This window comes from Thalassophryne amazonica, chromosome 2 (assembly GCF_902500255.1).
Source record: "Thalassophryne amazonica chromosome 2, fThaAma1.1, whole genome shotgun sequence".
In the NCBI taxonomy this organism is placed as follows: Eukaryota; Metazoa; Chordata; class Actinopteri; order Batrachoidiformes; family Batrachoididae; genus Thalassophryne; species Thalassophryne amazonica.
In genome coordinates, this window is record NC_047104.1 from 152,140,300 (window position 1) to 152,152,880 (window position 12,581).

The 12,581-nt window shown below is 42.9% G+C and overlaps 1 protein-coding gene across 1 annotated transcript in view; it reads right to left on the minus strand.

Moving 5' to 3' along the window:
- The window catches only part of nav2a (neuron navigator 2a), a 331,375-nt gene extending 319,151 nt beyond the window's left edge, over window positions 1-12,224 (minus strand). Inside the window, 3 exon segments of the mRNA XM_034163924.1 lie at window positions 1,951-2,003; window positions 11,606-11,723; window positions 12,156-12,224. Coding sequence (XP_034019815.1) covers window positions 1,951-2,003; window positions 11,606-11,723; window positions 12,156-12,224 — 240 coding nt within the window.
- Between the last annotated feature and the right edge of the window lie 357 nt (window positions 12,225-12,581).

Here is a 12,581-nt window from a genome sequence, read left to right on the forward strand (position 1 = left end):
GTCTGAGTGCCTACCTGACCATTTATTGCCTCACCAAACCAAACCAATTTGAGTGTATTCACTGGAAAAGGAAGAAAAGCAGAATGTATAAACTTTGAGTTCTAACCCTGTTGTCACCTTAGTTTGACTGGTAGAAACTATTGCTTTAGTATTCCATCTCATGTGAAATACAGAAATTTCAATATGCAGATGGCAAGAACTTTCTAGAAACATGTAGAGTGGTCAAGATGGGTTTAGACTGGATAAGATGAGATTTGAGTGGATAAAACAAGTTTAGACTGGACAAGACGGTTTAGACTGGATAAGATGGGTTTACACTGGATAAGACAGGTTTAAACTGAACAAGATGGGTTTAGATGGGTTTAAACTGTACAAGACGGGTTTAGACTGGATAAGACAGGTGTAGACTGGGTAAGATGGGTGTAGACTGGACAAGATGGGTTTAGACTGGACAAGATGGGTTTAGACTGGACAAGACAGGTTTAGACTGGGTAAGGTGGGTTTAGACTGAACAAGATGAGTTTAAACTTGGTGAGACGGGTTGAGACTGGGTAAAATGGGTTTAGACTGAGCAAGACAAGTTTAGACTCGACAAGACGGGTTTAGACTGAATAAGACGAGTTTAGACTGGGTAAGATGGGTTTAGACTAAACAAGATGAGTTTAGACTTGGTAAGACGGGTTTAGACTGGGTAAGACGGGTTTAGACTGGTAAAATGGGTTTAGACTAGGTAAAATGGGTTTAGACTGAACAAGGCGAGTTTAGACTGGGTACGACGGGTTTAGACTGGGTACAACGGGTTTAGACTGAACAAGACAAGTTTAGACTGGACAAGACGGGTTTAGACTGGGTACGACAGGTTTAGACTAAACAAGACAAGTTTAGACTGGGTAAGATGGGTTTAGACTGAACAAGATGAGTTTAGACTGGGTAAGACGGGTTTAGACTGGGTACGATGGGTTTAGACTAAACAAGACAAGTTTAGACTGGGTAAGATGGGTTTAGACTGAACAAGATGAGTTTAGACCAGGTAAAATGGATTTAGATTGAACAAGATGAGTTTAGACTGGACAGTGGGTTTAGACTGGGTATAATGGGTTTAGACTGAACAAGACGGGTTTAGACTGGGTACGACGGGTTTAGACTGAACAAGATGAGTTTAGACTGGAAAAGACGGGTTTACACTGGATAAGACAGGTTTAAACTGAACAAGATGGGTTTAGATGGGTTTAAATTGTACAAGACTGGTTTACACTGGATAAGACAGGTTTAAACTGAACAAGATGGGTTTAGATGGGTTTAAATTGTACAAGACTGGTTTACACTGGATAAGACAGGTTTAAACTGAACAAGATGGGTTTAGATGGGTTTAAACTGTACAAGACTGGTTTAGACTGGATAAGACAGGTTTGGACATAAAAAGACGGGTTTAGACTGGATAAGATGGGTTTAGCCTGGACAAGACGAGTTTAGACTGGAGAAGACAGGCTTAGGTTGGACAAGACGGGTTTAGACTGGATGACTCTCGATTCGTTCGATAAAAAATCTTGATGACTGTCAGAGCTTACAAATACACTTACACAGTAATCCGGTGACATAGATGAAGATGCTGAGTCATCCTGCACTGTAACCAGCTATCAGTGTAACAGGTTCTGTGGCTGCGAGGCCACCTGGCTGCTGTTGTTGGTGTGTCAAGAATAAAATAACCGTGAGCTGGCCGGTGTTTTAACACCTAACAATGGAGTGCATTACAAACACTCACCAGAGTGGATACATCTAAACCGTCTCAGGTCCGAGAATCACAACAACCACAAAAGTACAACTAAAAAGACAGACGTTCCCCGTCTACTGCAGTTCCACAGCGTTTTGCACAGGATGGATCAAAGAGCTGTGCTACTTCACAAACACAAATTTCACATTGTTGTGCCCAAATGCACTCAGATCACTTACCATCTGAGACCGGCTCTTGGGACAGCCATTGATGTCATCAATCTTCTCATTGGCTGTGGGAAAGAAGAAGAAAAGACAGACAAGAGGGAAAACAGGATGAAATGTCTCTTTTGGTGGGTTTGTCTTATGCAGTTGTGTCCTTTATTTCCATCAGAGACAAATTCTGGCTGAGTAAGGACAGTGGGCACCCTCCTCTATAATCTGAAACACTATCTGGTCACAGCAAATGGGAACAAGCCCGCTGGGGGCCCAGCAGAGATGGGAGTGTTCTGTGGGTTTTTTTTTTTTTTCAAAAGGTTTATGTGTTGACCATTAGGGACCCAGCTCACAGCAGCTGAGACCGGGCTGTCACCTCACAGCTGACACGTACCAACAGTACAGCCTCCTGCATCGCAGGGCACAGCAAGGCCCACAGCAGAGCTCCACCACAGGGCCCTTGGGACAACCTCACCTGCAGGAAATACACTGCTCCACTGAATGAACTTACAGTGCACCCCAAAGTATTCACAGTGCTTCACTTTTTCCACATTTTATTATGTTACAGCATTATTCCAAAATGGATGAAAGTCATTTTTTTCCTCAAAATTCTACAAACAATACCCCATAATGACAATGTGAAAAAAAAATTTTTTTTTTTGCATATTTACTAAAAATAAAAAGACTAAGCCCTTGAAATGTTTCTACAGCTTAAATGGAGTCTGGGGTAAATTCAGTGGACATGATCTGAAAAGACACACACCTGTCTACATATAAGGTCCCACAGTTGACAGTCAGAGAACAAACCAAGCATGAAGTCAAAGGAATTGTCTGTAGACCTCCACGACCAGATTGTTCTCGAGACACAAATCTGGTGAAGGATACAGTAACATTTCTGCTGCTTTGAAGGTTCCAATGAGCACAGTGGCCTCCATCATCCATAAATGGAAGATGTTTGGATCCACCAAGACTCTTCCTAGAGCTGGCTGCCCATCTAAACTGAGCGACTGGGGAGAAAGACCTTAGTCAGGGAGGCGACCAAGAATCCAATGGTCAGGGCAAGCATCTCTGCAGCAATCCACCAATCAGGCCTGTATGGTAGAGTGGTCAGACGGACGCCACTCCTTAGTAAAAGCCACATGGCAGCCCACCTGAAGTTTTGCAGAACATGAAGGACTCCAGACTATGAGAAACAAAATTCTCTGGTCTGATGAGACAAAGATTGAACTCTTTGATGTGAATGCCAGACATCAGGTTTGAAGGAAACAAGACACCATCCCTACAGTGAAGCATGGTGGTGGCAGCATCATGCTGTGGGGATGTTTTTCAGCAGCAGGAACTGGGAGACTAGTCAGGATTGAGGGAAAGATGAACGCAGCAATGAACAGAGACAGCCCAGAAAAAAACCTGCTCCAGAGCGCTCTTGATCTCAGACTGGGGCGACGGTTCATCTTTCAGCAGGACAATCACCCTAAGAACACAGCCAAGATAATAAAGGAGTGGCTTCAGGACAACTCTGTGAATGTCCTTGAGTGGCCCAGCCAGAGCACAGACCTGAATCTCATTGAACATCTCTGGAGAGAGATCTGGTAGAGCTTGAGAGGTGCTACAAAGAGGAATGGGCAACACTGCCCAAAGACAGGTGGGCCAAGCTTGTGGCATCATATTCAAGAAGACCTGAGGCTGTAATAGCCAAAGGTGCATCAACAAAGTATTGAACAAAGGGTGTGAATACGTATGTACATATTATTTCTTAGTTTTTTATTTGTAACACATTTGCAGAAATTTCAAAAAAGTTTTTATGCTGTCATTATGGGGTGTTGTGAGTAGAATTTTGAGAGAAAAATGAATTTAATCCATTTTGGAATAAACCTATAACATAAAAAAATGTGATAAAAGTGGATACTTTCCGGATGCACTGTAGATGTCAGAGTTGGATTTAGTGTGTTCATTAGGCATGGGCATGTTACAAATAATACAATAAAGACACGCACATCCAAAACACATAAAAAGGTGCGCAGGACCAAAAAAAAAAAAATACCAAAGAAAGAAACTGAATGATCCGCACAGCCACAGCACTCCAATAGGCTCCTTTGTTAAATAAAAAATTTTGTATTGGAGCGCTGTGGCTGTGCGGATCATTCAGTTTCTTTTTTTGGCATGTTGCAAATAATGTCAATATTTTTGTTACAAGTATTCCCTGAATAAGACCATTACACATTTCATGTGCCCACTCGTGTGTCAGAGACAAACTCTCAAAAATATCTTCCCGCTCCCAATTTTTTCCTCTTACAGTAACTGTATTAATGATGACATGATGTGATGGCATGATGGCATGTGTAGGCAGTGTGTACGGGTATTATGAACCCACTTATGCAAGGAAAGTCTGAGTGTTGCACTCTTTTAGTAAAGAAACACAAACGTGTGTAGTGTATGTTATATACAGAATGGGGGCATTTAAAATGACAATTCCGTCAGGAGGAAATGGGAAATAACACTAACACACATTTCCACGTGTGTTTGTGCCCACGGAAGGGGCCAAATTTTTCTCCTGACAAACTCCAAACAAAATAACTGAAACCAACTCAAAATAAAATTGATAAAAATGAAAAATTAAATATTACGGATGAGGTAGCATGATGGCTTAGAGGTTAGTACTTTTGCATCGTCGTGAGACGGCCCCTGGTTAGCTTCTGACCTAGGTCTGGTTTCATAAAGCAGTCTAATCTTTTAGTCTACTAAACTTACTTAGTAGACTAAGATTAGTCGCCCAATATTATCTGTATAATCGCTGTTTCACATCGGCGGCTAAACATGTAGATTAGCCATTTTATGTTAGTGGACGATTTTCACAGGCATAGCGTCCTCGCGAGTGCCGTTGTTAAGAAATTCCTCCAGTGAGTGACAGTTTTGTTTACTTCCGTGTTGGTCTGTCTACGACAAACATGGCTACAGCAGAGGAGAAGCGCTCCCGACTTTGGCATCCGTAAACATCTCCAATGGATTATTCCAGTCCCGGAACACCTGCTCCCGCCGCAAGTCTCTCCTTCCTTCCTCCTCCATCAAGTGGTGGTACATGATAGGCGCCTTTTTTGAGGTAAGACACTGAAGTTTTGTCAACCAAAATAAGATTAGCCTCCTCTGTACCAGGCTAAAAATGCTAAATTTTAGCCGACTAAGCGCTTTGTGCAACGACTAACGTCAAAAGATGAGTCGCCAAAGTCAGTTTAGTCCACTAAACACAAACAGGCTGCTTTATGAGACTGGGCCGTGGACCTTTCTGTGTGGACTTTGCACATTCCTCCTGTGTGCACCCGCTTCCTTCCAAAGACATCCAGGTTAGGTGAATTGGTGACTCCAACCTGTCCGTAGGTGTGAGTGAGAGTGTGAATGTGTGTTTGACTCTACGTGTTGGCCCTGCAATCTACTGGTGTACAAACAAATACACATAGGAAAAAAAAACTAAATATCAACAAATATGTCCCATGTTTAGGAGCTGAAGATCCATCTAAATGTCATGATCAATGAAAAGATTTTGTTTCTGGGATGATCAGCAAAGATCATAACTTGAAGGTGGCCAGTAAACCAAACCCTGAACTTGAGAAGAAGCTGGTCAAACAGGTCAACAGGTGCCCCCATTCGGCTCTGAGTGTGTCTGTTGTGACAGCAGCACGCTGATCTGGTTTCAACAGAAATGGTGTGAGATTTCCTCAGAGGAGGAGACTGGCTGGCTGGAGGCCAGAACAGGTGACCATAGAGGCACTGTTGGCTGGTTTGTGTTCTTTGAAAATAGGTGCAGCGCTGGTCAGCTGTCACTGTGGTGGGTTTGCCTGGAAGTGAGATGTTTGGACAGAACCACTGAATAAATAAGGTGATCTTCTGGTCCCCTTTTTTCAAAGGCAGGAACGTTTCCAGGAGCTTCATCTCGAAACTCGATAACAAAGAGATGAGGACAAGTCTGTGCTGGTTTTAGGTTCGTGCAGCCTGTTGAGTGGCGCAGAATATGTGAAAATGTAACCACTTAAACCCAACATGACAACTTATAGAAGTGGAATCCCTCTCCAACTTCAGACATTTGGTCAAACAAATGACATTTCTGTCCAGAAGATGATATGATTTAAGGTTTCTGTTGAGCCTTTTGTGAAACCAAATCTGTCCTGTTCATCCAGTCTCACATGCAAGTTGTCAATTTTGATGCAAATGGTTCATTTTCAATTTCAATTTCAATTTCATTTCATTTATATAGCGCCAAATCACAACAAGGTTGCCTCAAGGTGCTTCACACAAGTAAGGTGTAACCTTACCAACCGCCAGAGCAACAGTGGTAAGGACAAACTCCTTCTGAGGAAGAAACCTCAACCAGACCAGACTCAAAGCACTGACACTGGCACTGACCAAACGCAAAAATGTGACAAGTTGGGACTAAGAATGCGTACTGCAGATCAGTTTTTCATCCATTGTGTTATGACTGTCACATACAGGTCAGATCTGGAAGCACACGCCACAGTATAGAACCTTTCCTCACCGACAAAGGCACCTCATCTGCCGGAACCCAAAACCTTGCCCAACACCTAGTCCCAGCAAGTACTGAACAGGGTAGGACCCAGAAGACATCCTTGTTGACGAAATCAGAGCCTCTTTCCCTACTTAAATCACTCACAGTGCCAGCTGTAACATCCAGCAACTTCCTCAGGACAGGCAAATTTTTCAGGATGCTAGGATGTCGGTCACGTGCCCGTCTGCTGCTACACATTTCTGTCCACTAGGTGGCAGTACTCTATGAACAGTTTTGCCAATGTTACGTTGTAGGGTTGGGTATCGAGAACCGGTTCTTTTCGAGTATCGTTAAGAAATGATTCGATCCACCGATATCAATAGCCTTTTTGCTTAATGATTCCCTTATTGGTCTTTCAGACCAATGATTACAGACCCTGCAGCGGGTCTGTAATCAACCGTTTCTGCAGTGCGACACCACTTTGAAGCGTGAATCATTGAAGCAATGCTTCAATCCACTAGCTCATTGGTTCTTTGATTCGATGCTCTTCAGAAATGGCAAGTCTGCTTCTTAACCCCTCTCAAAGCCATTAAAATATGTCAATCGTGAGTCACTTTTGTTTGGATTAAAGTCACTAACTGGGACTCTGAGACAGAGTCCGGTTGGAATTAATAACTTCAAAACAAATTGCCGCTTTAAATAAAATGACACCTGTTTACAAACGTTGTAATACAGACAAAAAACTACAATCGAATAAAATGTTTTTTCATGAGACGTGCTGCATTCTTTATGAATTACATCCTGATCTGCAGCACAGCAGCTGCAAGAGTTCAGCTCAGATTTATGGAAAGTCATTCATGCCGATAATGTCTAAAAGGAAATGCTTTTGACAATAACTACAGATTTTGCTTATTTCTATTTATGTCCAGAGATCAAGGATCCACCATATAGGGTTTATTATGCCTAAAGTTTATGGATCCAGTGACCAATTTCATATTTATTTACTTTAAGACTCAATAAAATTTCAATTCAACTTAATCGGCTTATAAAGCGCCAAATGACAACAAAAGCCGTCTCAAGGCGCCTCACATAGAACAGTTCACCATAAAAAATTAAAATAAAATAAGTAAGTCCCTTCGGCTGCTCCCTTGTTTTGCACTCGGGGTCGCCACAGCAAATCCAAGGTGGATCTGCATGTTGAATCGGCACAGGTTTTATGCCGGATGCCCTGCCGGAGAATTCGCGTGACGACGGAGACAACGCGAACAACGGCGTTTGATACTTTTTAATCGTCGTTTCATTCTGCCCCTTCCTGTAGTGCCGCAGTTTACACCGCCGTAATTGGCGGCCGGCATTGTATCCCTAATCAACGGCATGTAAAATGGCGATAGAGCCCACATCAGCGTCCTCAAGGGCGTTTTAACCGGCCACAGAGGCAGACAAAACGGCGGCGCTAGCGGACAGTACGCCGTTCTAAACGCCACCTCCCGGTTAATGGCGTTCCAAACGGCGGATAGGCGGCGGTCCACATAAAAATGCTAGCGCGCTGCATGCAGGCCTCTCACTCATGGCCAGCTCCAGATATTTTTGCAGAGAAACTCCAGTATGCCTCCTAAAAGAAAATTGGCAGAGGCAAGGACTTACCAAGAAGTCTGGTTCAGAAGCAGAGGGTAGCCCTGTGGTGGAGACGGAGCAACACGTTGAGGAGGGTAAAAGGAAGGAGAATAAAAGGCTGAGGATGATCTCCCTCCCCCTGCAGTGACAGAGGCATGTATTCCTGCTGCTTCAGCCTATTATACTCTGGGGGCGGTGCCTATATGCAAAAGTTCCTGGAGTAACGCAGGATTTGCCTGGATAAATCCAGCAGTACACAGGGCATTATCAGCGGCAGCAGAACACCGCCATTCTCACGCGCACCTTAACCCGCGATTGTAAAGGATAAACGGATTTAGCGGCGTTTTATCTGCGTATTTGCGGATAGTACGGCGGCCAAAACGCCGGCAAAATGCTCCGCCCCTTTCCACCGTGAAAACAGCCGGAACTACCGCGAACTTCGGTCTACGTACTGCCCGCCGACAAAACTGTCTATGTGTAAACTAGGCTTAAGTCTTGACTTAAAAATCTTATCGATACCCATCCCTTGTTACCTGTTTGCTGTTGTACATTGATAAAAATGTTTCCACGAGTGGATAACTACAGTGAATATTCTGATGTTTGTTAGCGTTTCTTAACAAGTGTTAAACATTTCTCCCTTCATATTGAATGCAGCAGCTACAAGATTAGCTTAGTAGACAAAAATACCCAAAACGCCACGCCGGAACACAAACGCCCTGATATCAGGCCGGAGAGACTTTCATACTCCAGCCACATACCAAATGTTGAACACTGATGCACTAAAATTTACACGAGAATCTTTTTCTTCTTGTTTTTAAGACCTATGTAGGCGCCGAGGCCTTTTGGCGGTGGTGCTTATTGTCAGATTCCAACTGAATAGAGTCTGTGACTCCTCCTGGACAGGACACCGGTCCATCACATACGTCCCCAGCCGAGGCTCGTACACGTGTCCGGCTGGGCGTACTGTGATGATGAAGTGTCGTGCCCAACAACACAGGCAGCTGGCGTGACCGCTAATCGAACCCGTGACAACATACTGGTAACCCACCTCCTATCCCACTGGGCGACAAAAACGGAATGTCCACCTTTAACCTCCCAGGTAAGCTGTTTACTGAACACTTTGCACTTTTAGGCTTCTTTGAAAGAAATGAAACATTTTCTGTTGGTGGAAAGAATAATGAAATTTGTAAATGAAGTTGACCATTTTTTTTCCTCCAAATGTCTTTATATATGGTACTGTGTCAATGAGACCAAAATAACCTCAATTCATGCCATCAGACATTCACAAAACTAAAATCCAACAGCACGTTTTAACAGTCATACCTGGAGAAAACTGCACACAGTTCTTATTCAAGAGATATTCATGAATGAAGTTACTATGTTGTGGTCTTGTTTGTATGTCTGTCAACACAATTGGTCAAACATACACACACTTCAACAAACAGCCCAAAAGGTAAAATATTTTCATAAAACTGAAGGGAATCCAGATAAGTATCCAGATGTGTGACCATGAATCTTTTAAGTTCTTAAATCCATATCCAGATCTGAATCATGACTACAATTTATTGGGTTATTCATGAGTTCCAGTTACAATAATGACTAATATTTCTATTAACCACTGTAACCATCAGAAAAAAAAAACTGTCACTTCCTCGTATTTAATGAAGAAAGTATATGTCTGTTATTACCCTAAATTACAGAATCAGATATTGGGAATTTTCAAATAAATAACCATTGGCAGCACGGTGGATTAGTGGTTAGCACTGTTGCCTCACAGCGAGAAGGTCGTGGGTTCAATTCCCGTGGCCTTTCTGTGTGGAGTTTGCATGTTCTCCCCGTGTTTGCGTGGGTTTCCTCTGGGTGCTCCGGTTTCCTCCCACATCCAAAGACATGCGGGTTAGGTAGATTGGAATCTTTAAAATTGTCCTTAGGTGTGCGTGTGGGTGTGTCTGTGTTTGTTTGTCTGTTTGTGGCCCTGCGACAGACTGGCATCCTGTCCTGGGTGTAACCCACCTCGCACCCTATGACTCCTGGGATAGGCTCCAGCCCCCCGCGACCCTTAATTGGACTAAGCGGTAGAAGATGAATGAATGAATGAATAAATAACCAATATAAAATCCATTCTGATCAAAGTTTGACCAGATCTTTAATAGATTCTCACATTCAACTCATCAAATTTTGATGCAAAACCCATTTTGTAATCGAAGGTCAGTATTTGATGAGTTTGTTACACCCTTGGTGTCAGTTAGTGACATGTGGGGAAACACTTACTCCAACCGTAACCTTAACCCAAATGTAGATAAATTTTTCCTGCTGTAGCAGAGGATGAAGAGGGAGTCAAGCAGATTCGTCCCATCCTGTCTACGGCTGATGCTGAGACCCTGGTTCATGCGTTTGTCTCTTCTAGATTGGACTACTGCAATGTTCTATTTTCTGGTTTACCACAGTCTAGCATTAGGGCTCTCCAATTGGTTCAAAATGCTGCGGGCAGACTTTTAACATGAAGCAGAAGGTTTGACCACATTTCATCCATTTTGGCATCTCTTCACTGGCTTCCTGTCCCAGTGAGATCAAATTTTAAGGTTCTGTTACTAGTCCATAGAATTGTTTATGGACTGGCACCTCCCTATCTAGCTGACCTAATTAAACCTTACGTACCGGCTCAGGCTTTGCGTTCTCAGGATGCAGGACTACTTTGTGTCCTGAGGTGAATAAAAAGTCTGCAGGTCACAGAGCTTTCTCTTATTGTGCTACTGTTCTGTGGAATGATCTCCCTGCGTCAATAAAACAGTCAGATTATGTGGAGACTTTCAAGTCCAGACTTAAGAAGCACTTATTTTCACTTTCCTATGGCTAGCATACTGGCAGAGTATGTTACTATGCTTTTTACCTTTTTATATTCATTTTATTAGGAATTATGTTTGTAACTTGTGTCTGTATTTGTGTCGGTAACATGGCCCAAGCAAAGGGTCACTCCTTTGAGTCTGGTCTGCTTGAGGTTTCTTCCTCAGAGGGAGTTTTTCCTTGCCACTGTCACCTGTGTTCTTGCTCTGGGGGTTGTAAGGTTGGACCTTACTTGTGTGAAGCACCTTGAGGCAACGTTGTTGTGATTTGGCGCTATATAAAATGAAATAAATTGAAATTAAATTGAAAACGAAGAGGGAGTCAAGCAAATAGTTTTGTATGTTATTACAGGCAAATTAGACCACTGTGCATTAACGTGCTATCCTGCATGTAGCTAAAAGACATGAAAGGGGTATCCAAGCATTCACATAGTGATGCAAAGGGGTACTGATCAAGGATAAATATGTGGCGAGTTGAGAGTAAGAATGTGTATATAAGAATGTGTATATAAGAATATTTTAGATGACTAGATTAGCAAAGTACATCCAGATAAATGTATTTATTAACAGAAGATTATCATCATACCGGACATGGACAAAGTGGTATTGTGCCATCTCTCATCCTAAAAGTAACAAATAAGATCTTTTCTATTTGTTCCAACAATCCCAACTAACATCAAGTACTTTTAATAGATTTCAGAGTCACACTTTAGTGTTTTTTTCTTACCTACAACCTGTATGATCTCGGCCAGCAGCACTCCATCTGTGACATCTGTTTGCAGGTCCTTGATCAGACGCTTGTGTCCCGACTTGGCGAGGTAGTGGTTGGCCCAGTCCGTGTAGATCTACAGTCAGACACACAAACACGGCTTTCAGTAAGGAGCCAAAAAAAGTAAAATCAAATCCAAGCAGGCCACTGCGATCATGTTGGCCACGTGCTTCCATCGAGGCTCAATCAGTACTTGATAAGTACAAACAAACAGTTGAAGCAAATTTACGACTCTAACAAGGGAACAACATGGTTGAATGGGAACAGAGCAGCACTCTTTTGTTGGTGCACAGATCTGGCGTATATCCGCGTGGTATTCAAATTGGGGCCATTGTGCTCGTTGGGGGCATTCATCTGGGAGCGCACGGAGGCTGTTTTCAATGGGCCATGCTGACATCACTCTCCAGGGACAGAAAAGACCCTTCAGTTTCGGGGGGGAGCAAGCATCTGAATAATCTTAATAGCTTCCTTCATAATAAGTCTCCAAAGTGAGAATTCACTCACTCACCTCCACACATTCAGATAAGTGAGCTTCTATCAAAGGCCACAAAGGTTGCTGGGAAGCTGTGAGGAACATTTTAGATAATTATGAAATAAATCATTTATTCTCCTGAATGAAGCTTGTTTGCTTTGTCTGTAAAAAAAAGTTTGTCTTAGGCCCCCTGCTTTTCTCCCTTTATATAGCACCCCTTGGGCACATATTGCTGCATTTTGGGACTACCTTTCACTGCTATGCAGATGATACTCAGTTATACATGCCGATAACTGCTGGTAATCTCGTTCATATAAAATCCTTAGAAGATTGCCTTGCAGCAGTGAGAAGTTGCATGTCTAGAAACTTCCTACTTTTAAACTCTGATAAGACTGAAATGATGGTTCTTGGTCCAGTGAGACATCGGCATCAATTTGACCATTTAACACTCAGCCTCGGCTC